Source organism: Penicillium concentricum (genome assembly GCF_028827145.1).
Source record: "Penicillium concentricum strain IBT 3081 chromosome Unknown utg000001l_segment0_segment0, whole genome shotgun sequence".
In the NCBI taxonomy this organism is placed as follows: Eukaryota; Fungi; Ascomycota; class Eurotiomycetes; order Eurotiales; family Aspergillaceae; genus Penicillium; species Penicillium concentricum.
Genome location: NW_026622754.1, coordinates 3,318,719 through 3,342,141, shown reverse-complemented (window position 1 = coordinate 3,342,141; position 23,423 = coordinate 3,318,719). Strand labels below are relative to the sequence as shown.

At 48.8% G+C, this 23,423-nt stretch overlaps 12 protein-coding genes across 12 annotated transcripts; 4 read left to right on the top strand and 8 right to left on the bottom strand.

Moving 5' to 3' along the window:
- Positions 1-224: 224 nt before the first annotated feature.
- On the bottom strand, positions 225-494 carry N7517_001251 (Non-classical export protein 1; the record flags this gene model as incomplete). Its single annotated transcript, XM_056718981.1, has 2 exons — positions 225-402; positions 472-494. The coding sequence occupies 2 exons, from the start codon at positions 492-494 to the stop codon at positions 225-227; spliced, it is 201 nt and encodes a 66-aa protein (XP_056583116.1).
- A 25-nt stretch (positions 495-519) lies between these two features.
- On the top strand, positions 520-1,588 carry N7517_001250 (uncharacterized protein; the record flags this gene model as incomplete). Its single annotated transcript, XM_056718980.1, has 4 exons — positions 520-655; positions 688-1,134; positions 1,223-1,315; positions 1,383-1,588. 4 exons carry the CDS (start codon positions 520-522, stop codon positions 1,586-1,588), a joined length of 882 nt encoding a protein of 293 aa, XP_056583115.1.
- A 325-nt stretch (positions 1,589-1,913) lies between these two features.
- N7517_001249 (WW domain-containing protein) lies at positions 1,914-2,901 on the bottom strand (the record flags this gene model as incomplete). The annotated part of the gene is made up of 2 exons (XM_056718979.1): positions 1,914-2,760; positions 2,816-2,901. The coding sequence occupies 2 exons, from the start codon at positions 2,899-2,901 to the stop codon at positions 1,914-1,916; spliced, it is 933 nt and encodes a 310-aa protein (XP_056583114.1).
- Positions 2,902-3,377: 476 nt separating this feature from the next.
- Positions 3,378-6,298, bottom strand: N7517_001248 (WD repeat protein; the record flags this gene model as incomplete). Its single annotated transcript, XM_056718978.1, has 2 exons — positions 3,378-3,505; positions 3,616-6,298. 2 exons carry the CDS (start codon positions 6,296-6,298, stop codon positions 3,378-3,380), a joined length of 2,811 nt encoding a protein of 936 aa, XP_056583113.1.
- A 1,030-nt stretch (positions 6,299-7,328) lies between these two features.
- On the bottom strand, positions 7,329-8,396 carry pmp47 (putative peroxisomal membrane protein Pmp47; the record flags this gene model as incomplete). Its single annotated transcript, XM_056718977.1, has 3 exons — positions 7,329-7,444; positions 7,509-8,233; positions 8,284-8,396. The coding sequence occupies 3 exons, from the start codon at positions 8,394-8,396 to the stop codon at positions 7,329-7,331; spliced, it is 954 nt and encodes a 317-aa protein (XP_056583112.1).
- A 593-nt stretch (positions 8,397-8,989) lies between these two features.
- On the bottom strand, positions 8,990-9,278 carry N7517_001246 (uncharacterized protein; the record flags this gene model as incomplete). The annotated part of the gene is made up of 2 exons (XM_056718976.1): positions 8,990-9,009; positions 9,065-9,278. The coding sequence occupies 2 exons, from the start codon at positions 9,276-9,278 to the stop codon at positions 8,990-8,992; spliced, it is 234 nt and encodes a 77-aa protein (XP_056583111.1).
- Positions 9,279-9,409: 131 nt separating this feature from the next.
- N7517_001245 (Rab family GTPase YPT1) lies at positions 9,410-10,415 on the bottom strand (the record flags this gene model as incomplete). Its single annotated transcript, XM_056718975.1, has 5 exons — positions 9,410-9,604; positions 9,688-9,915; positions 9,969-10,016; positions 10,082-10,205; positions 10,405-10,415. The coding sequence occupies 5 exons, from the start codon at positions 10,413-10,415 to the stop codon at positions 9,410-9,412; spliced, it is 606 nt and encodes a 201-aa protein (XP_056583110.1).
- Positions 10,416-10,877: 462 nt separating this feature from the next.
- N7517_001244 (M1 family metallopeptidase) lies at positions 10,878-14,417 on the bottom strand (the record flags this gene model as incomplete). The annotated part of the gene is made up of 11 exons (XM_056718974.1): positions 10,878-11,472; positions 11,540-11,752; positions 11,809-12,251; positions 12,329-12,399; positions 12,451-12,661; positions 12,720-12,745; positions 12,805-12,921; positions 12,992-13,109; positions 13,174-13,820; positions 13,887-14,056; positions 14,170-14,417. The coding sequence occupies 11 exons, from the start codon at positions 14,415-14,417 to the stop codon at positions 10,878-10,880; spliced, it is 2,859 nt and encodes a 952-aa protein (XP_056583109.1).
- A 236-nt stretch (positions 14,418-14,653) lies between these two features.
- On the top strand, positions 14,654-16,108 carry N7517_001243 (TFIIH/NER complex subunit SSL1; the record flags this gene model as incomplete). Its single annotated transcript, XM_056718973.1, has 3 exons — positions 14,654-14,865; positions 14,925-15,260; positions 15,325-16,108. 3 exons carry the CDS (start codon positions 14,654-14,656, stop codon positions 16,106-16,108), a joined length of 1,332 nt encoding a protein of 443 aa, XP_056583108.1.
- Positions 16,109-16,415: 307 nt separating this feature from the next.
- N7517_001242 (DUF5572 domain-containing protein) lies at positions 16,416-16,991 on the top strand (the record flags this gene model as incomplete). The annotated part of the gene is made up of 2 exons (XM_056718972.1): positions 16,416-16,597; positions 16,649-16,991. 2 exons carry the CDS (start codon positions 16,416-16,418, stop codon positions 16,989-16,991), a joined length of 525 nt encoding a protein of 174 aa, XP_056583107.1.
- Positions 16,992-17,407: 416 nt separating this feature from the next.
- Positions 17,408-20,274, bottom strand: N7517_001241 (Pumilio-family RNA binding repeat-containing protein; the record flags this gene model as incomplete). Its single annotated transcript, XM_056718971.1, has 7 exons — positions 17,408-17,621; positions 17,686-17,776; positions 17,829-18,108; positions 18,224-18,850; positions 18,905-19,927; positions 19,990-20,100; positions 20,164-20,274. The coding sequence occupies 7 exons, from the start codon at positions 20,272-20,274 to the stop codon at positions 17,408-17,410; spliced, it is 2,457 nt and encodes an 818-aa protein (XP_056583106.1).
- A 1,249-nt stretch (positions 20,275-21,523) lies between these two features.
- N7517_001240 (putative ER to Golgi transport protein (Sly41)) lies at positions 21,524-23,259 on the top strand (the record flags this gene model as incomplete). The annotated part of the gene is made up of 2 exons (XM_056718970.1): positions 21,524-21,913; positions 21,991-23,259. 2 exons carry the CDS (start codon positions 21,524-21,526, stop codon positions 23,257-23,259), a joined length of 1,659 nt encoding a protein of 552 aa, XP_056583105.1.
- Positions 23,260-23,423: the final 164 nt, after the last annotated feature.

Below are 23,423 nucleotides of genomic sequence, written 5' to 3'. Positions count from 1 at the left end.
GTCACCTAAAACAGCCCGTATTCGGACTTCATATACGGAGTACTAAAAAAAATAAAGCTATACAAGAACCGCAACCCCTCGTACCTTGCAAGGGTAATCAATTGGACGACCAGTTCGTGGAAGTAGATATATGAACAGATAAGATACAAGATCCAACGATGTAAATTCTCTTTGCGAGAGTCCCAAAACCAAACTCCAAACCGATGATGTATCGCATTTTCCGTTTAAAGCTCCTGGAAGTCTCCGTTCCACCACCGTTGTAACCTATGCCCGCTCGTCTGTATGATGCTTCCGTATGTGATTTCTGATGCGCGCTCGGGGTGCTGTTCGCGCTGGTCACGGCGAATGCGAGTGAGGGCGGCAGATACACCCATGGTCAGGGCGAAGAGAGGATCTGCGACTCTATTTATACGTCGTTAGATGATATGTCTCTTGTCGGAAATAGCCGGACTGTTGGGAACTATTATGTACCTGGAAATAAGGTAGACAGGCATGATGCTCTAGCTTTTGAAAAACAAGATGGTGGTTTCAATGATTCGAGATGCTTGTCGTACATCCAAGAGCTGGAGAAGAGATGCATCACGTGATATGGACGCTGCTTGGTGGTCAATTCATGTGGCCCTCCCGGTGGTCTTCCACAGCAACGCATCGCCATGTATTTCTCGCTCTCCTCTCTTCTCCTGCTAGGGGCCAGCAGCTTGGTTTCCGCCAGCTCTTTGACAATCACCATCCCCGGCTCTAGTTCCCTCCCAAACCCGCATGTCCTCCCCGCAACCAGCCATGCCACTCTCACCACTCTCCCCTCTGGTGGGAAAGACCACATCCTCTCCGCATCGCTGACCCGCTCGGCAACATTTGTGTTCCATGATCTCCCATCCTCTGGTCCGGATGCTCAGCCAGAGTCATACTTGCTCGATATCCGCTCCGCTGGCGACTACGTCTTCGCCCCCTACCGCGTTGATGTTGCGGCTGATGGGTCCATTCTTGGTATCTGGGAGACTTTCCGCGGGAACCCGTGGGACAACCGTGGCGCGGAGCAATATATTGTGGATATTGCTGGCAAGAAGCAGGCCGATGTGGTTGTCGAGGCTAAACTTCTTGGACGGAAGGTCTTCTATGAGCAGCGTGCTCAATGTAAGCTTGCCCCCTCTCTCTTCCTTCCCCCACAGATAGGACTTGCAGGAGATCTCTATAGTTGTGCTAACATTGGATTGAATCGCAGTCTCTCCCTTGAGTCTTGTCAAGAACCCAATGGTCTTACTTGCAGTTGTCGCGCTGGGTCTCATGTTTGTCATGCCCAAGCTTATGGATAATAGTATGCATATCGCCCCTTCCTTGGCCTTGATTAAAATATATGTTTGGTGCCTAACTCTCTTGTCTAGTGGATCCTGAAATGCGCGCCGAATTTGAGCAGCATTCCCGCTCCTCGCCCATCACCGGTGCCACTACCAATGCCATGACTGGTGGCGGGTTTGATCTGGCCAGCTGGATGGCGGGCACGGGTGCCCCTAACCCCACGGCCAACGATGCGGCTCAGGCTGGTTCAACTGGTAGAGATACCAATGGTCCTGCCCGGAGGCGCGGATAGAAGATCGTTACTTTATTATATTGACCGCTCTTGGCACGGTATCTTGTCATTGTCTCGTGGCTGATTGTATGATACAAAGTTAACTGGAGCTTCTCATGGCTCATAAAGTTTGGAGCCAAATGCCGATAAATGACTAGAGCTATTGGGCGAAACAAAAGCAATCCTCCTAAATCCCCCGGATGTCAAAGCGCCTAGAAGTCCCTCGAGCTGTACAGAGAGGGCTGTCCCTTACCCCGAAGTCCATCCCAGTAACAAACCAAAGAAGAAAAAGAAGCAGAACAAACAAAATAAAATGCAACGGAGTCAGAAGTCACCTCAGAAGTTATCAATCACCACCGTCATCACCACCATAATCATCACCGCCGCCGTAATCATCGTGATCATGATCATCATCCATAGCATCGGCAATCAGCATACCACCAAGCAAACCACCTCCAACACCCAGAGCAGCAGCACCGGCAGTTCCCATACCTCCTCCACCTTGCCTGCGACCCGGTTGCTGCTGGTAATACCCACCCTGCTGCGGGTATCCTCCATATCCACCTCCGTAGCCCGGTCCGGGATGTCCATACCCAGGCTGGGGGCCATGCTGCGGAGGGTAGCCACCACCACCATAGTATCCACCAGGGGGAGGACCTTGCTGAGCATACGAGGCATACTGTTGCTGCCGAGGTGGCCTGCTGCTTGAGCTCGAGCTCTTGCCCAACAGCTTGCTCAAAAATCCACCTTTGCTGCGCTTCTGTTCCTGCTCAGGCATCGGGCTTTGCGACGCTGAGCCCGCCGCATATCCGCCTGGGCCGGTGGACTGCGGCCGCGAGGCATCGTTGTAGTAGTCTGTTGAAGCGCCACGATCTCCCGGTCCGGCTCCGGCTCCTCGTGTGCGGGCCCGGGCGTCTTCCTCGGCTTGGAGCTTGGCGGCAAGTCGTGCGTCCTCGTCAATCATGTGAGGGCTGGCGTTGCCTGGGCCAGTATTTGTTGAAGGGTTATAGGGGTTGTTTGATCCCATATGTTGCTTCTGGTCTCCCACATTGGCCATCACTGCTGGGTCGCCAGTCCCGGCATTGCCATATGATGGGGGGAGAGAACTGGTTGGAAGATTGCCGTCATCGCGTGGTGGGGGGCCTTCGGGGCGGTCCCATTGCGATTTGCCCGTGGCAAGGTCCACATAGAACCTAGCTGATTGTCAGTACTTTGATATTCAAGATGAGTAAATGGATATGCACATACCAAGCGTGGTATCGATCGTCATACTGTGCTTTCCATCCGTCGGGTACCGATGGCGGGGGAGGCCCGGAAGGCGGGGCGAACGACATGATGTGACAGGTATGACCTTGGAAAAAAAGGTAAAGCCAAATTAGCCAAATTGAATTGTGATGATGGCGTAGACTAAAGCTTCAAAGACCAAAGGATTAAGTTTAAAAGAGGATAGGAGAGAGTCAGGGAGAGAGAGTAAAAGACACAGGACTTGGTTCCATAGGATATAGGGAATAAGCGGAGAATTGTGGCCTCAGGCATACGGACTGCGCCTCCCGTAGTGGCGGTCTCTGATGTCACGGTATATATATAGTACACCATATTATTTAGTACATCGTATATCTATATATATATATATATATCTATATCTACAGGCTACCACATTCAAGATTTCAGCCTATGAGTCAGATTCTTCTGTAAATGTACACAGCTCTTTCGCTGTAACGTGAATTCTGGTGTAATAAGAAAAACCATCCCAAATCAGAACTCCTCACTTCAATGCTATGCAAAAACACAACAGTATCAGGGTGTCACATTAGACGCTCTCCTTCTGGATATTGGGATCAATTTCTCCACTGGCAGGGAACCAATTATCGTCTTCAAGAACCTCAAGTAGTTCTTCAAGAGCAAACCGATGTCGGTTTGATCTCTCCATCTCCGTGTCTGAGTTGAGGAGGGTGAGGTCAACATCTTCAGTGTTGCTGATTATCGAAACCTTGCGAGCCTTCTTTTTTGTGCGTGATTTTTTTTGGCCTTCCCTTCTCCATTCTCACCACGGTCATCTTTCTTATCTCGGTTCTCTTCATGGTTTTCCTGATTTTCTTCCCCTTTCACTTCAATTTTCTCAACTCTTTTCTTCCTCTTCTTCCCCGGGCGGGAAGAGCCAAGAGAAGACAGAAATACGGTGCCCTTAGAGATGAACGTAGAAAGATCATCGTGCTCCTGGCGTTTTCTCTTATAGAATCCCCGATTTCGTATTTCCGCAATTTGTATGTGTCTTTGGACCTCTCGTCGCTGATTCAAATCGAGCTCATGACGATCCTCTGGCGGCGGTCCATCCAATTGTTGGATTTGATATTTTTTGAGCAAAGGGAGTTGCCCAATCCGATCGGAAGGAACGTCTGGTTTGGGATTCCGAGCCCACGAGGCAAAAGGCCCCGTGTAAGAGGGCCCTTGGCCCATACCAAATGTTTCGTGCTTAACCACCTGGCCGGACAAGATAAGCTGGTATCCTGCAAGGACACCGCTATCACTGGCACTATTACTGGGCTTTTCGGGCTCTGGAGCATGTTCAAAGTCGAAAGTTGTAATGTTGGGGTCCGAACAAGGTCCTGATGATAGTACGTGCACCCCTCCTCCAGAACCACCCACGAGGAGGTGAGATTGATCTTCAGTGAAAGCGGCGCACATGATCTCTTCGTCGAAAGATGCCACATCCTCAACGAGGACATCTTCGGGTGACCTGCGAATATCCCATCGTTTGAGGACACCATCGGACGCACCGGTGTAAAACTGGTCCATAGATGAACCCCAGAGAGCCACTCTAACACCCACGTCTGCCATCTCCCGGGTTCGCTGGTGATCAATTGGGTTGAGGGGGGCCCTATGCTGAAGTTCGTGGAGAATCCTATCACCCTTCCGATTGTCCCAAACATAGGTTTTGCCGTCTGTGCAGCTGGCAGTGATATACGTCCCGTTAGAATCCAATGGACAGAAACTGACCTCATTGACATCCAAAGCCGGACAGAAGAATTCCATAATGGATGGTACACGCTTTTGGAGGTCACAGTTGAGGCTAAACACCCTCACAATGGACTTTGTTGTAATGCCGATGCCTTTGATCCGTGCGTTGTGGGGGTCTTCCGGACTGGCCGTGGCAAACATGGGCAATGAAGAATGCCACTTAATGTCGAAGACATTTTGTGAGTTGGACGCAATTCTGATGGTCTCAAATGCAGATTCGCGGGCTCGCCACAAACCTAAGTGGCCTTTATATATTGGGTCTTCCCCGGGTTCTGCGAGGCCTCCAGCTAGGAACTCCTTAGTCGATGGAGTATGCCCCCAGGCCAGGGCTGTTGATGAAAACTCAAAGTTGGGCTTATATCGTGCATCGCGGTCGATGGGGAGAAGAGTTGATGTTAAGTTTTCCGGATCTCGTGTGTCCCAGACCAAGATTGACTCTGTCCCTGTAGCCAATATATTCGGGTCGAATCTCGAGACGGACATCACTGCCACTCGGGACTCATGCTGCAAGGTATGGGTACAGGATACGTTGGGGAGTGACTCCACGTCCCAGATCTTGACGGTTTTGTCGAAACTAGCAGTGTAAAGTCGGTTGCCAATCCATTGCATATTATTAACGCTCATGAAAAGCCGCGGGTCATCAACCGTTGAGGATGTTGGTCGTGGAATCCAATGATCCGGAATTTCCTTTAGTCGATTGCACTGAAGGTCGCCCAAAAGAAGATTGTTGGCTTTGTTGTACTGCATATTATGTTCGTCTGATTTAGCTGCGGCACCTGCCGCAAACTGAGTGCCATCAGGCGACCAAGCCAGAACAAGCAGATCGCCTGAAGCGCCTTGCCATGATTTCCATGGTCTCAGATCCGAGACCACATCGGTGACAATGGGGCGATGATTTCCACTCCCAAGCTCACGGCTGTACAGCAGCTTTTGGACATTTGCACGGCGAGGTAAAACACGACGTGGCTCCTGAGGAGAAGACGCGACTGGGTCCGGAATAGCTTCGACAGTTGTGCTTGGCTCTCCAGGGCCAAGGCGAACATTGGCCCAGGGATTGGCGTAATAATTTGTTGGTTTAACCCTATTCCGACTGGAGCGACGGATGAGCTTTTGCTCAGCTGTCGGCGATATTGACCGCGAGGATTGAGGCGATCTAGTGGCAGATGAAATGGTCTCCGGCGGGTAAGAGAAATGCTGTTTTAATATAGGAGCCACTATCTCATCGTTCCTACTGGCATTTGAGATTGCCACACTCCCCCTAAGAGTTCGTTGGCGCTCGCGATGACTGGGAGAGATGCCAAGTGAGGAAGAAACAGAGACAGTTGGAGGAGATGGAAGTCGGGAAGGAGCGCGGGAGGAAGCGCGGGAAGAATTGCGAGGAGAAACCCGGATTGGACTGCCAGAGGAAGGAGCGACAGAGTGGGAAGAAGAAGGTCGAGGGGCATGGCTGGAACTTGATGAACGTATGCGTCGAGGTGATGCCTCAATGGGCTGGACTTCAGTCCGTGGAGTCTGCCAGGCATCCCGAGCCGCATGACCAGAAGTGGCTGGAGTTGACGGTTTCTCGGGCAGAGAGGAGACCCCAGAATACTGCACTAGCAAACGTAGAGTCTCACGTTGGATATCTGGGTTTTCGGGTATACTCCGCGCTGACAGGCCAGGGAATGCAGGGCATATACCCTGGTCGTTAATACTGGAAAAGCCGTGAGACATTTTACTAGCACAGCTGAGGTTCTGGGCTAGGAAAAGAGAAAAAAAAAAAGTCAGACATGAATATTGAAAGGAAGAAGAGATCCCTCACATGTTTGACTTGATTGATATGAATTTAGGCACGGTCACGTCTGGTCTCGGACGATTGCAAAGTGAGAAAGACATAACATCGGCGCCTCCCCGCTCTCACTTGGCTCACACTGAACCTGATATTTGTGTTCCTGCCTTCCAGCCTGTCAATCCGTTGAGTCTGATTCCGTTCCTTAAGCAGAAACCAGCCTATGTTTTTGGATAGCTTCGCTAGGAAAGAAATTGTCCTGATATAGCCTTGACAGCCCTGTTAGAGCTAAATCTTAGGCAATACAGCCGTTCGAGATATTGTTTCTGAATGGGTAGGGCGATATCTGAATCGAGCACAGATCTTCCAAGCGAGGGAGACGAGGGTCACAGATGCGATGCGACAATGGAGAGCCAAGCTTAGATCTGTCATGCATTAGGAGTTTGTTCACCTAAACGTACCGAGAGGAGCATACCTGAGAGAAATACGTGTAGAAGCTCAAATAGAGATTGAGGGACAGGGTGAAATCAATGCCAGAACTGAAAATTGCCCAGATTGCAGAAGATACAGGAGAAAGTGTGGAGAAATGGAGCAGAATCGCGTCGAGAACGCGATAACGCGGGTAAGGGCGATGGGCGGTGAACCACGGTAAGGCGGTCAGATATAAGTATAAGAGTACCGAGGTCTTCATCCATTGCAAATGGATGTAGACGTCTACTCAATGTGAAGATGTAAAGATGTAAAGTGATTTCAAGTAAATAATTAAACTACAGATTTGCCGGGTACCTGGGTATCACATTGAAAGAGCCCCCGAAAACTTCGAAAACTTCGAGAACTTTGAGAGCTTTCACCAAGTCTTTACTCGCACTCGAACAAGTATACATAGTGGACATTGAAGGTCCAGACCTTGTCTCTCAGAAAGCGTGACCATATGAGGTGTCATATAGGTCTGGTAGACTTGGAAACATTTCCTGTCTATTTAGCGATGCGGCCCTTTCTACGGGCAGACACCATCATATCATACAGCACATCCTTAAACGCAAATAGGAATGCAGCAGTGATGGCGCTCTGGGTAACCTTCGGCCCAATACCTTATTGAAAATATATGTCAGTGAACAGCCACTAGGTATGACTTCCCCCCAAAAAAAGGCTTACCCTTGTAGAGTCCCTTCCAGCCCTCTTCCTGAATGATTCTCTTCAAGCTTCCGTTCAAGCTCTCCTTGGGGCCATCCTTGCTAGCAACATGCGCTCGGCTCTTGATGGTTATATATGGGTAGGTGAGGCTGGTGGCCAAGATTTTGCCCAGTGCGCCCAAGTAGAACGCATCCTTCGGCGTCATACGCCGGCGGCGCTCCACCATGTTTTTCAATTGCTCGAAAATAGTGTATTGCAAAATCGGGTTGATTACCAGGATCAACGCCGGGAGGACGCCGGCAAATAGGGCTTTGGGGCCCTCCTGCCGTAGCAGGTCCATTAGGGTGCTGAGGGTGGATGCCTTCGTTTTCTTGGCACCAGGCAATGTTTCCTCCGCCTCAGACTTGCGGGCAGTCATGCGAGTGTTGATAACCCAGATCGGGTTGGTGATTAACACCGTGGCGCTCCCTGCAATGGCGCCCGCAATCATAGACTCCACCGTCGTGAGCTTTTTTGAGGCTCGGCCTCCCTGGATGGCAGCCTTCTCAAAGGCCGAACGCGTGAATTCATACCAATAGTAATACACAAAATTGGTGACGCTGATTCCGAACAACGCTGATTCCAAGCCGGAGTATAGTCCCGAGATCCCTTCTCTCTGTACAATGCGGCGTACGGCGTCAAGGGTAGTTGAGTGGGCGCGTTTCGACTCAACTTGGGCTCTTGTCGACAAAGTAATCAGAGGGTATCTAGAGTGTGGGGTTAGCGGTGGCGATGGGGAAAACGCGGGGAAGCATACGTCAAGACCATCGACAGAACACCCCCTCCTGCACCCGCCAGTGCGTGCGCGATGTTATCACTCTGCTGAACAGCAGATGCTGCGTTTCTCTGCTCGGCTGCAGGTTGAGACATGATGGAGAACTGGATTATTGAACTGTGTTCGGGTTTAACAGCCTATAAAGGGGAAGAGGATAAATATATCAGGGAATGTTTGAAACAACCATCGAAATGAGTGTCGGCTTGAAGGGGGGATGGGGATGTTCATGACGTTTTGCCGAAGTGCTGGTGTACCTCGGCTCCCAACTCCACTACATTCCGAGACGCCCGCATATTCCCCTACAAAGATTATTTAGTTTAATTTGATTTAGTTTGATTTGATTTCTTGATATCCTCGGTACATGCATGTTAATCGAGTGATTTAAAGGTGTCACGTTCGCATAAACTATCATTTCGGAATATCAAGGTAATATCTCCAGACTACCTAGGTATCTTATATGTGCTAATGATGATCTACTGTTTGAAGTCGGCGCCTGTGATTTGCATGTGATTATATATTTTCCTGGATGCCTTGACAGCGCATCTAAAGGTACGTTTCTATCTGACTCAGGGGCAATCTACATAGTACAACGCACTGGTTTACCAGAAAAGAGAAGGAGAAAAGAAGAAGTAGCCCCATGTGAGGCAGTATGCCTCGAGAAATCGCAAGGTTCTCGCTATTAGTCCATTCACAAGAGAGAAATCCAACCTACAGAAAAAAAAAGCGGAAATAGAAAATAGAAAGGTGAAGAGGGGGGAAAGACACAGAGAGAATGATGGGCCAAGGTAATAGAGCAGAGACGTGGCCAGGAAATCATGAGAACGCAGAAACCGGCGGTAATCGCATAAGCAAACGCAGAAACGAGAATAGAACGCAGGTCGTCTAAAGCGAATCCAAGGCAAGAAAGGACCCCCAACGGCATCATCATAACGTTTGCCAGCTCTGTGGAGAATCTTCTCCTTGCCCGTCAGGAACATGTCGAGTTTCCAAAGGCCTGACAAGCCTGACTCCTGCCGATTAGATATCACGCCGCTTGGAACCCTCAATTCATGATGTAACATTGCGCCAAAGTGAAGCACCGCACCACACAAAGAGAACATCGTGTCGTTTAGCAGCAGCCACCTGCCGATCCAGACTGGACACCCTGGCCCTGGCCAACCTGCACGGTCGGCTTGTTGTTGACAGTGGCCGTTCCCATACGTTCCTTGATCTGCCGTGCCATTGTCAAGAATGCCTGCTCAACATTCGACGCGTTCTTGGCCGAAGTCTCGAGGAAAGGAATTCCGAGGCTGTCGGCGAACTCCTATAAGAGTGCAATCAAGACATGTTAATATTCTGGCCTCCTTCTCAGTGTCCCAACGGCCCTGGATCTGTCTGTAAACATACCTTGGCAACGGTGTATTCCACGACCTTCTTGTCCTCCATATCGCTCTTGTTTCCAACAAGCAGCTTGTTAACACCCTCGGTAGCGTACCGGTCAATCTCCTGGAGCCACTGCTTCACGTTGTTGAAGGAATCCATGTCGGTGACATCGTAAACCACGCAAATTCCATGAGCTCCCCGGTAGTAAGAAGATGTGATGGTACGGAATCGCTCCTGGCCGGCGGTGTCCCACTGTATGTATGATTAGTTTTGCATCAAATGTTTGGTGTTTAATATAGCCATACGATCTGAAGTTTCACAGTCTTGCCATCGAGTTCGATTGTGCGGATTTTCTAGAATGACCCGTCAGCACTGCTATTCTCTTGCGGCCAAATACCCTGCAGATTCCGAGACGTACGAAGTCAACGCCGATTGTCGAGATGTAGCTTTCGGTGTAGGTATCATCGGCAAAACGAAGCAGCAAGCAAGACTTTCCGACACCGGAGTCACCGATGAGGAGCAGCTTGAAAAGGTAATCGTATCTATCTCGATGGTTAGGCAACGGAGATCGGCAAGTTTGAGGATTTGGGTCGGGTGACGGCCAAATCAAACGAAGCGATGATACTCTAGAAATTAAAATCACATTAGTCAAATTCAACACACAAGTAGACTCACATAGTGGACCAAAGCAGGGCGCATAGGGAATTTGAGGGGGGATGGGAGATAGGGAAGGCTTACCACTCGGGATTCATGATGAGACTTGGGAGGCGGATAAGGTGAAATGAAGAGATAGAGCACAAGTCCAGAGGAATATAAGGTAGGTTTAAGAAAGGGAAAAAAAACAAGGAGTCGAAGTTCCTAGGAAGTCGGGGGAGGGGACAATGATGGAACAGTCGCCTGAAATGATAGGAGGTGCAGGGAGGCAGACGCACCTGATGCGCAGCTTTGGTTTCACGTCACAAAACCACTTCTCGGATTTTGGATATTTTCTATATTTACTTCTTGATATATTTTCTCCTATTTACAACTATATATTACGAGTATTGTTATTGAGTCCACTTCTCATATCTGAGCTCACCTGGTGTTATCCCGTGCATAAATCCTACCCATCGGACCAATGATCTAAAATCCAGAAACCCCCTTTTACATTGTATCAAAATCAAAGAAAACTTTCAAACAAATATATTGAAGGAAAAAAACTCTTAATAAGGCATTTATGCGTAACCGTGTGCCTGCAGCCATTCGAGAATCAATGTCTCCTCACGCTCCTTGTAGGATGCATTGGTTCGAATATTATCTGAAACAATCACGAGTGCGCGGTCATAGGCCCCGGTTTCCTTGTCCTTGAAGAAGGCCGCAATGTCGTCACTGATCTGGTGATCGGCAAACTTTGATAGACCCATACGGACAAAGCGCTCAAACACAACGTTGTTAAATGACAATCGTGTTTCGACAGCAGTCCAGTTGTCCTTGATGTACTGCCATAGCAAATGTCGGACCTTCGAGTTGGCGGCCAGAGATACGGCACCACTATGAAGGTCCTGGACAGCCACCTTATCCGAAAACACGAAGTTCAAGTAGTCCTTTACCAGAGCAGCATCCTTCGTGCGTCCAAGTGCAGACAGGCAAATCTCTTTGCCATCCACAGAGTCGGTTCGGATATACTCTTCCTTGACGGAATCGTATTCCTTACGGCCGCCCTCCGACACATTGACGCCAAAAATCACTGACCGCAGGTTAGTATGAATGGCACTGGTATCTTTTCCGGTCGCCCAGAGATCGAAACGGTGCTTGGCCTCCGAGACAAATCTATGAATCATTGAGATTGTGTTAGAACGTGTTCAACAGCAATCGGAGACGAGGAAAAAGAGCTCACCCTTCATGGCCCGCATTACAGGCCATTGCAATGAGCAGCTTCCGAAGCTGCACAATGAGGTAGTCCTCATCGGGTTTGAACTCCCAGCCAATCCGTTCTGCGGCCGGGGAAGCCAGTTTCAGGGTGAACTGCTTCAATCCCTCGGCCACTTTCTCGTTTTGAGAGAAAACCGACCGGAGGTTCCCCAGACACGCGGAGACTTGAGACCAAACACTGCAGAATGAGAGGTCAGAAATGACAGAAAAGGACCAGAAGGAGATCTTGCTCACAGATAATTTTGTTCCTCCTTGAATCCTTCCAAAAGGGTCAACAAGCCGGGTGTAGTGCCCTCGCCAGAGACTGCAAGGGCAGCCGCATCACCCAGCAGACCGATCTTGTCCTCGGTGCTCAGGAGACCAAGCGACTGACCCAGCTTTGCCAGATGCATGGGAGGATAGTTGGTCCGATAGAACCCAGACAGATCCTTGTTGATCTTGTAAAAACTGTCCTCGCCAACTCCTCCAACGGTGTCAGATTTTGCGGTGAGCGCACGGGTGTCAACAGTAGCCAGCTTCGGTCCAGATTTGATGCCGAGGGGAATCCACCATTTTGTCTCATCTTCCTCTGGCTTCACATCCCCGGTAGACAAGAATCGATTCTGGCTAACGGTGATTTGGCCAGGCTCCTCTGTCACGGTGACAACTGGGAAACCGATCTTGCGAATCCAGGGATCCTAGGGTAGATCAGTTAGGTCTCGAGTTGACCAGACAGAGAGTCAAACAAAGGCCCAAGGGTTAGGCATTTACTTACCATGAAAGAATGCACGTCCTGACCGGATGCTTTGCTCAAGGCAGACCACAGGTCATTTGTGGTTGCATTTCCTATATCTACTCAGCAGGTGTTCCTCATAATCTTCTTGTTTGACGCCTTACCATATGCATGAGATTTGAGATAGTCCGCAACTCCACGCAAGAAAGTTTCTCTACCGAGATGAACACTCAGCATGCGAATAACAGAGCTTCCCTTCAGGTAGCTGATGTGGTCGAAAATTTGGTCGACTTCGAGGGCATTCCGAACGGGAACCTCGATAGGGTGGGAAGCGCGGAGCGAGTCAAGTTGGAATGCTTGTTGCACACCTTCAGCCTGGGAGAACGTCAATATTGGTCTTGGCATGATAGGTATTACCTCGGGCATTGCGTACGACAAACTGAGACCAGACGTTCCACTCTGCTTGCACATTAGATACTGCGTTGGAGGCTCATCGGTCAGAGGAGAACAGATCTCACCTGGATAGAAATGATCAACAGCAAGCCAACCGACCCAGGTTGCAAATCCCTCATTCAGCCACAACTCATTCCACCAGTCCATGGTGACGAGGTTGCCAAACCACTGGTGAGCCAGCTCTATAAAGCGAGTCAGTTATTAAAGCCATCTTGGCACCTAGGTATCCAGGGATCGAATATAGGGACTAACCGTGAGCTACAACATAAGCAATGCGGTTCTTGTAGCGGTTGTCCGATGTTCCTTCATCGAAGAGAACAGCGGTCGTTCGATAGGTCACAAGACCCCAGTTCTCCATGGCACCCATGGCCTAGAGATCCGCAATTAGCTCAACTGAAAAGCTTGGAGCTCATGGGGAATAAATGGTTACTCACAAATTCGTGAACAGCCAGGAGATCAGCCTTGGGAAGGGGATATTCAATTTCGAAGACTTCCGAGAAATAGTCAACGGTGCGATGAGCACATTCTAGTGCAAAGCGAGCCTGGTCTTTGAGGCCCCGCGTGGTGTACACTCGAACGGGAATACTCTTTCCCTGGTATTTTCGCTCGGTCATAGCCTCAACGTATTCGAAGTCGCCAACTGCCCAGGCCAGAAGATAGGTGCTCATGACCGGCGTCTTCTCGAACGTGACAAACTTCAAACCGGGCTTGTTCCCATCTCTTTCGGATTGAACAGGCATGTTGCTCAGTGCAGTCTGTCCCCTGGGGACTTCAATCTCGAAATCGAAGGTGGATTTCAAGTTGGGCTCATCGAAACAAGGGAAAGCCCTTCGTGCGTCACAAGACTCAAATTGAGTGCTGAGCATGTAGTAGAAGTCGTCCTCCTTGGGGGTGTCGGCAGACGGCTCTCCGACGGGCTTATACTTCGAGCGGTAGAAGCCGGCCATGGCATTGTTCATGGTGCCCGTAAAGTTGATGGAAAGCACAACATCTGCTGGCGCAATCTCTTGCGAGAAAGCGAGGGAGACTCGCTCCGATTGCTTGTCGTAGGTTATTCCGGATGCTTTGGCCAATTGGCTCCCTATGACAAGACAACCGGTATTAGTCTTTTTTCCCCCATATCACACCGATATGTTCCCACACGTACCATCTTTTCCCAATATCTCAGCATTTTGTACTTCGATCTCCTTCGAATTCAGCACAATCTCGCTAGTAGCACGGGCGACTTTGAGATCGATCTTCAAAGCACCCTTGTATTCCCATGAACCACCGAACTGCAAGTCGAAAAGAGAGACATGGTAGTTGATAGGCTTAGCTCTATTGTCATGTCAGTTTCCGACGTTGCACCCTATAAAGAAAGGGACTTGTGGGAACAGAGAAGGAAAAAAGAAGAAAAAAAAAAAAAATAACCCAAGCGGGGCATCACTCACACGTCAGGGAGTGTCTCTCGCTCTTGAGACGACATCATGCGGACTTCGGCAGAACAATGCCTAATGGGAGTGAAACTTAGATCTAATGTAGCGGGTGTAGGCAGTCGAGGTCGCAGTCGAGGTCGCAGTCGAGGAGAATGTGAAAGAGAAAGTTTGTATAGTGTGCGAGAAAGAAGAGGAGGGGTAGGGCGGACAGTAGGACGGATTTCAACTGCTACGCCAGCTCGAATGAATCTTCTTCCCCACATCGGGGTTTCTAGCTTAACCGTCTACGGCTATCGTCGGAGCTTTTTCAGAGCTATTTCGAAAAAAAATTATTTAGTTTGAAAGAGATTGGGACTTGCGACTTGCGAAGGAGAGAGAGGGAGGATATTCTCCAACGGAGCTCCGTCGGAAGCTTGGACCATTTTCAGTCTTCCGCTCGGATCCTCTTAGGTCCTCTCTCACACACACACACTCTCTCTCTCCACTCTTATCTACGAACATGGCTGACTCCGATGAAGAATATGTGGGGGATGTAACAGAAGATGAAGATGATTTACAGGTGACTCGGGGTGATAATCCGCGAGCCAAAAGAAAGCAACGCGGAGGCGCGGAATGGGAGCTATCCAGAACATGGGAGACATTGGTGGAGGGTGCAGATGGTACCATCAACTCAACTGTCGAAGGTCTGCTGGAGGCTGGAAAACGAAAAAGGTTAGTTCCTTTTATCCTTGCGTCCATATTATTCTTACTAAAGTGTACCGGTCATCTAGGCTCTTGAAAGATACAACACCTCTACAGCGCGGTATCATTCGACATCTCATCCTAATTCTCGATCTTTCACAATCCATGTCCGAGAAAGACTTGCGACCCACAAGATACTTGTTGACTCTCCGATATGCTCAGGAATTCGTGAGAGAATTTTTTGAACAAAATCCCATTTCCCAGCTTGGTGTCCTTGGCCTAAGAGATGGTCTCGCGCTCCGAGTCAGTGATATGAGTGGTAATCCAACAGAACACCTCACAGCCATCCAAGCCCTTAAAACTCAAGATCCGAAAGGTTTGCCCAGTCTTCAAAATGGATTGGAGATGGCACGTGGTGCGCTTTTGTATGTCTTTACACCAGCTACATGTAGTCTGGGGAATTTGCACGAAACTAACGCGTGAATTTAGCCATACACCAAGCCATGGCACCCGAGAAGTGCTATTCATATATGGTTCCCTCCTTTCCTCCGATCCTGGAGATATCCACCAGACGATAGATACCCTGATCAGCGACAAAATTCGGGTTGGTATCGTGGGACTCGCAGCCCAAGTTGCAATTTGCCGGGAACTTTGTACAAAAACCAACGGTGGTGATGAAACCGCATATGGAGTAGCACTGAATGAGCAGCACTTTCGGGAGCTGATGATGGACGTGACCACACCCCCAGCTGCCTACTCACAGAAAGAATCTGCAAGCTCATTGCTGATGATGGGGTTCCCTTCTCGTACAGTGGAGTCCAACCCATCTCTCTGTGCGTGCCATTCGAAGCCCTCACGAGGAGGCTATCTTTGCTCACGATGCAACAGCAAAGTGTGTAGTCTTCCTGCTGAATGCCCATCTTGTGGGCTCACATTGATCCTTTCAACTCATCTGGCACGATCGTATCATCATCTATTTCCCTTGATTAACTGGGTCGAGGTGCCGTGGCGTCGAGCCTCGCGAAGTTCTGCTTGCTTTGCCTGTGGTCTTTCTTTTCCGTCCGTGCCTTTGGAAGATCATTGGCAAATGGCAGAGAATCAGACCAAGGGAATGAGCGTGAGCAGTCGCTATGAGTGTACCGCGTGTCGTAACCACTTCTGTATCGACTGCGATCTCTTTGCCCATGAGGTCGTGCATAACTGTCCCGGCTGTCAAAGTAAAAGCACACCTACACACTCCGATCCACCAAGTGGAATGGATATCACGGTCTAGGGCGTGGAATTGTCTCAATATTGCATAGTTTGGCGTCGCAAGATATCCCTGGATTTTTATGTTCACAGGCCGAAAAGTAGCATTGGGGGGTTTTTCAAGGCGTCTGTACATACAAAATCTGATTTTTCTGGCAAATTCCATGTGGCTTTTACGGATTTTTGTAGAAAGGCCCCCAAAAGGGTCCAAACGTGCAGAGTAAAACAATTGGAGAACGCACCAGGATGAGCCTCGGCTAGTTAGCTTAGATTGCCCCACGCCATCCTCCGCATCCTCCGCATCCCAGACCTTTCTATTCTACAATTAGACAATGGCGCAGCCCTCAGAAACTCGAGTCTTTGAAAGGCTACAATCTTATTCCTTCACATCGGATCCCGAGTTTGCAAATGGCCTCTCAATAATACTTGGTCACCCTGACACCCCCGCCACTGAGGTGGAGATGAACCGGGATGACGACCTTGTCCTGCAAGCAAAGTGTTTCTTTTTCTCACGGTATGCTAGGAATACCTGCGCAAAATAGGTCAGGTACTAATATAAGTATAGAAAAGAAAATCTCAACCCGGCTATTGACTTTGCTGCCTTCAAGTCATGGTTGGTATCGCGGACGGAGCAAGGGCTAGGCAATGCAGACTTGCAAATCTCCAAAGCATCGGACCCCACATCTGGGCCTGAGAGTTCAACACATCCTGAACCTGCTTACCCGTCGTCGTTTGCGCACATTGTGGAACTCATCACTACGGGACAGCCAATACCTGGGATCCAGGATATCCCGGACACAGTGCTCAGTGGACACGATATTTCTAGTGAGAAACCACGGCGACGGAAACCATGGGAGAAAGATGAAGTGGTGACTGCTTCCGATGACACTGCAAGCGCTGCTCCCTGAAATTATGTTCTGCCCACATGAGGTTCAAGATGGATCAAATATTTGAATGGAATAGAATTTGGATAATAACAATATGGTTTTCTTAAAAGAAAAAGTAAAGTGACACGCCGCAAGTCTCAATCTATACGATTGAATGAAATGATAGCCACGGGGGATAGCGAGCCAAATGAATAAATCGGCAAGGAGTGATAACTCGCAATATTGAAACATAGAAATGATTGGGTAATTCGGAACTGGGTCAACAGATATTGATACAACACAGTCAGGCAAACTGGCAAAGACAGACTGTCTGCCTGGAGGCAGAGTGAGTGAAATGCTCAAGTGATGCTTTTTCTTCCTTGTTTTTGATTATTGGGTGGGTTTCTTTTCCTTTTGCGCGGCGATAAAAGTGAATATGAAGTATCAAGAAAACAGACTCAGCGAAGTGGCGCATAATTGGGTCCCCATTGATGTCCCCGGCCGAAACGACCACCGGACTGGTTCGTGGTAAATTTTTCTTCATTGAAATTATTGAAACGGCCAATTTGCATTCCAGCCCCAGGACCAGGGCGTGTGGCATGAGACGGGTTGCAGCAGAGCATAGCCACACGAGAGCCGAATTTGGAACCACGAAGGGAGACCATATGTTTCCTAGTTAAATCAGATTAGATTCCAGATCACTCAAAGTAGAAAATAAACTATCAAGAAATCGTACCGAATGTGACTGGCCACGAGCTCTCGTTGATGAGGCGCGGCATTCATCAAAATCCATTGAATGAGATAGTTACCATACTGGTCACCCGCTACTATAAAAGAAAATCAGTATTTTCTCATGGTGGTAAAGCTTGAGCAACTTACTGTCGATCAATGGCATGCGAGGTCGGTCAGATCGGCCAGTGCAGACACGAGAGAGGTAATGGTCCATGAACTCCGTACCGCCAATCTTGAGGCATTTTTCCACAATCTTAGATGCGAATTGATCCATGCTGTAGTCTACAGCCCAACAAAGGACATGCTCTACGGCACGGCTCTTGTCATGGGGGGCACCGTGCTCGCAGATGTGTTGGATGCACCAATTCCCGAATTGCCCATGAGCGAGTACATCGATCTTCGCCAGCACTTCTTCAATTGCCGGTCGCTTCAAAATATTAGCATTGGTATAATCAATATGAATAACCAAATATAGAAGCAGAACAGCGAGAGAAAAGAGGTTTGATGCATATGGTAGCGGCTCGGTTGATGGGGGATCTCACCTTTTCCTCCTCCACACAATTCTCAAAAATGTTCTGGACGACCAGACTTCCTGTCTCTCCAAGGGCAACCTCGTGCCACATTCCGCGTAATGCCTCATTCACTTTGGCCATCACCTGCGGAGGCTCGCCACTCCACCGGAGCTCAAAGAGTTTCTGCCAGACATGGCATGCATATCGATGGACCACCGTCTCGGGAATTCTGCGGAGAAGTTCATGTACCATGATAGCTTTATACTCCTCTGAAACGCAGTCAAACGCCTTTTGGACCACATGGCAGCCAAATGCATCCATGCTGAGGTTTAGCGTGTTGCCTCTGATCGCATTGGCGATGGCGACGACTTGCTCCGGGGTTCCATGTTCAAAGCAGCGTTGTATGAGGAAGTTTCCAAAGCGGTTGACCATGAGTGAGTAGGCTTGATGCACGATTGACTCGATGATGTCGTATTTTTGCTCAGTTGTGCCAACCTTGAGCTTTTGTTGTAAGAAAATTGAAGCTTGCTGGTCATTGTTGCAGATGATCTTGTCTACAATATACTTCCAATCACACGACACATTCTTGTCGAGCAGGCGTCGGTAGTTGAGTGGCTCGAGTGGCGACACGTATGTCTGGATGGAAGTGCCGCTCATCTGATAAGAGTTAGAATGAATGCAAGCACCACACTTATGATTATTATCTCTTACCGAGTTGGTCCATGTGGCTTCATTTGTGCTGGCACCTGTAAACTCGGTAGCTGTGGGCGAGAGGGGGCTGCCGATCGGTCGATGGGGGTAAGAAGGTACAGAGTAAAGCCCAACCTGCTGAAAGGCGCTCGGAGGTCTCTTAGGCGAAGAAGGTGACTTGGGAGTCTGCTCACTCGAGGACCCAGAAGCAAATTCACCCCAAGGAGTAGACTGAATTGGGAATAGCGATCCACCCCTACTGCTTTGGGTCATAGAGCGACGAGCGCCGGTGATAGGTCCTGGGGGGTACAACATCTGTTCTCCAATGGGACGTGAGTAGAATCCGCATGGACTAGCCGAGGACCCCGAGTGTGCCCTTTGTGATTGCAGAGACGGTGGACCGGCAAACGGAGGATACACATTAGAAACTCCCCAGAACCGATTTGGATCCTGGCTTGTAGAGCTGCTGGTACCTGAAAGGCTCTCTCCGTATTCTCTGTCAGTGGCAGGCTCATTCTGGACCCAGAGCCCACGAGATCTGTTGTAAGCTCCTGTAGACATTGAATCCGAGACATCAGATTGCGAATCGTCTTGGCCACCCCATGCATCTTGGAACTGACTGAATGCAGAGCTCGATGCGTTGAAAGCATTCTGCAGGTGATTAATGGTCTGTTCTGTAATTTCGCGGCTGCCGAAATCAGCCTCTGATGACGGACCGAGGGCCTGATCCAAGGTATGTTTTATCACGCGAGTTTGGGCAAGCTCTTGCTCCTGCAGAGCGATTTTGGAGTTTGCAGCAAGGAGCTCCTGCTTAAGGCGGAGCAGCTCTACCGTTCTGTCTTCCTGGGAGTAGGAATGGGTGGTTTCGGCGAGGGTTAAAGCTGGCACCGCTGTTACCGTAGTGATCTGAGACGAAAGAGAAGAGCGATCGGCTTCGGAACGTGGAAGGGATATTGTTTTGGGTGAAATATTTGCCAGTATTCTCTCAAGATCCGGTGTTTGTCCGTTCAAAGATTCAACTTTAATATGATCTAGCTTCTGCTTCTGGGATTGTGAGATCAAAGACACATACACCCACGTGAATCAATACCACAGGAAACACATACCTTGCTTGATGAGTGCTCGGCCCCTTCACCAGACAAGCCTTGCAACTTTCCATGTCGGGATGTTTCAGCCGCATCGGAAGGGCCGTAATGGGCAATCGAGTTCTGAGGGCTCTGCCGCAACCAATGTGGTTAGTATAGAAAGTCGCATCCAAGCTTGCTCCCCAAGAAGCGTACCGATGATTCATGTCCAAAAGAGAGATTTCGCACATCGATGCCATCATTGGAGGCAAACCGTCCTCCGTTCCCCATGCGACCAAGTGATGAAGGTCCGCTTAGGGTAGACATATCGGCAACTGGAAGAGATTAAAAGTGAAACAAGAAAAGAAAAACCCAGAGATAGAGACAGAAAAGAAGAAAGGGAGAAAATAAAAAGAGGATTGAAGTCGCCGCGTGAAGGTTGGGAAAAACAGGCTCGTTGGAAACCAAGTGAGTTTACATGCAACGAAAAGGATTCCGAGCAGATTCTTGCGAGATGATGGTAAGCATAAGGGAACGGAGATGAGGAAGTTGAGTGGCAAGACAAGATTGGGAGAAGATAGAAGATGTTGAGATATGAGATGGAAAGAGGAAACAAGAGACAAAAGGAAGGAGCAGAGTCAGAAGAGAACCTTCCATATATACCTACTTCCTATATTACCCAATTAGGCATAGTTGTCCCATTTCATGGTAGTATAGGTAAATATGTATGTGGATGTATATATGTGTATACAAGGTTATAGGTAAAAGATGTTTATCAAATCCATTTTGGTGAATAATTCAATACTCTAGGTTAGATCTATATCAAAGATTTGTTGACCTAAATTCATGGAAGACGTCAAAACATATTATGAACGTCCTACAAGGACAGAGAGGATCACTATATAGATTTATTAGACCAATCACTTCCTTGCAAACTCTCCAAAGCCAAGACATGTTGCATGCAGATCAGGGTCCATAACACGTGATTCAGATGACGCGTAATGGAGAGCATATACGAAGACGGAAGGGACAATTCTTATTATAGAAAGAAAAAAAAATTTAGGAGAGAAGAATTTTGAAGAAATATTTTACTAAGAAATGACTGTGAAATAGGAATAATTATATGCGGTTACTCTAATATTTCTATCAACATATCCTATAATGTAAGTGGCGGTGGAAATCCAAATTGCATGTCTTTCCGTGGTCGCGTTCATTTCAATTTATAGTGGATATTTCTCAAACTTATATTTTTCACAATTCCTTTGTCTCTTCTAGGGATTAGGTATATATATTCACATATCGTTCATCGCTTGGCTTCGCCGAAAGCGTGTGTGTTTCTATACTCGACGCTCATTCGCCCAAGGAGATTCGTCATCGACAAACCGGGGAACCAACCCGCCCTTTTTCCATTAATTAGTGAAGACACATATCCTCACCGGAAATCATTGAGCGCATTGTCTTTCCGCAGCTGCTTCCTCACCCTTCTCGGGTAAGTGATACCTAAAGTGCGGGTTCATTTCGGGGTCCGGGGAATTGACGTCTCTGCAGATAGTCTAGACGTTCCGGGTCGTGGAAGATGGCTACAACTACAGTCACCGGTCATGGGCGACGCGCCTCCATGCGCCAGGCCGAATTGACAATCCCAACTAAATCCTCCGTTCCTCAAACGAGCAGTCCGATAGACAAATTCCCGCCTTACGAAGACACCCTCGACACTGTCGCGGGGTCAACCCGTCCAAACCGAAGCGCCTCGGTGAAATATGCCCCGAGCGAGCTTTGGGAACCCCGAAAAGCGAGCCTTTACTCGCGAGAGTATGGGAACGGAACATTACGGAATCCCAAACACCGCCCACGAAAGAGCATCAGCGAAGCCATCACGACCATCAGAACACGCAATGGCAGTATGAGTGCCAATGCTCATGAATTGGCCGAAGCACTTCGCGCCCCAGTCTCTTACCGACTTATTGTATGTTGATTCACATTCTGAGAAATGCACACAGGGAAAAAAAACTCTTAGCAAAGCCGCTAACACACTGTCTCAAGGCTCTCTGTCTCGTTTGGTATCTGACCTCTGCCCTCACAAATACATCCTCGAAATCGATATTGAACGCCCTTCCGATGCCGATCACATTGACGATGATTCAATTTGCATTTGTCTCCTTTTGGTGTTTGTTATTGGTATATCTCTCCACAGTTATACCTCGGTTGCGACAAAGTATCCCAATCCTTCAACACGGAATTCGCTACCCATCCCGCGACGTGATTTCCACAGCCTTGCCCCTGGCTGTCTTTCAATTGGCTGGTCACATTCTAAGCTCCATGGCCACTGCACAAATCCCCGTATCTCTGGTCCATACCATCAAGGGCCTTTCACCTCTCTTCACTGTTTTAGCATACCGGTTCCTTTTTCGGATTCGATATGCGCGGGCAACCTATTTATCGCTGATCCCTCTGACTCTGGGTGTAATGCTTGCATGCTCGACTGGAGTGTCGACAAATTTCTTCGGTATTTTTTGCGCATTTGGTGCAGCTATTGTGTTTGTCTCGCAGAACATATTCTCGAAGAAGCTGTTCAACGAGGTAGACCGTGCAGAAGCAGATCTACAAACCCCGGGGCGGCGGAAGTTGGACAAACTCAACTTGCTTTGCTATTGCTCTGGGTTGGCTTTTCTTCTCACTCTGCCTATTTGGTTTGTCACTGAGGGTTACCCGCTAGTATCTGATTTCATTCATGATGGTGTGATCTCCCTATCGGGTAAGCAAGGCTCATTGGATCACGGTGCTCTTTCCATTGAGTTTGTGTTTAACGGAGTCTCACACTTTGCCCAAAACATTCTGGCCTTTGTGTTGCTGTCAATGGTTTCTCCCGTGTCCTATTCGGTTGCATCATTGGTCAAGCGTGTGTTTGTGATCGTGGTGGCGATTATATGGTTTGGGAGCTCGACCACCTCAATTCAAGCTTTCGGGATTGGCCTCACTTTCGTAGGCCTTTACCTTTACGATCGCAATAGCCATGACGATGTAGCTGACCAAAGGGCAAACACGGATCATTTCCGTGCCGAACAGTCCATTCTTCCTATGAATGTGCGACACCCAAGCAAGCCATGGGATTCTAATGGTTATGCCTTCCCCGCGGGGAGGACCTTTGAAGGTGCCACCAACAACTCCAATGCAGCGGCAAACTACTCCAAGAAGGAAGATGATGGGCCCGGACATATTCGACCAAGGGGGGCCAGTGTTTCTCGTACTTGGTTACCAGGGACCAAACAAGAATCCACTTGGCAGGTCAGTGATTCTCAAGCTGCAGCCTAGCATTTGTATCTTATTAGTTCGGTGTACAATATCATGACAGCGCGGTGTTGCTTAAAGAGCTTTTACATTACTATCATTTCTCCTGTGGTGTTTATCCTGTCTAGGACGGGCAAGGCATTTTTCTTGAGCCACCCTAGATATATACTTTGGCTGCGGATGGGATA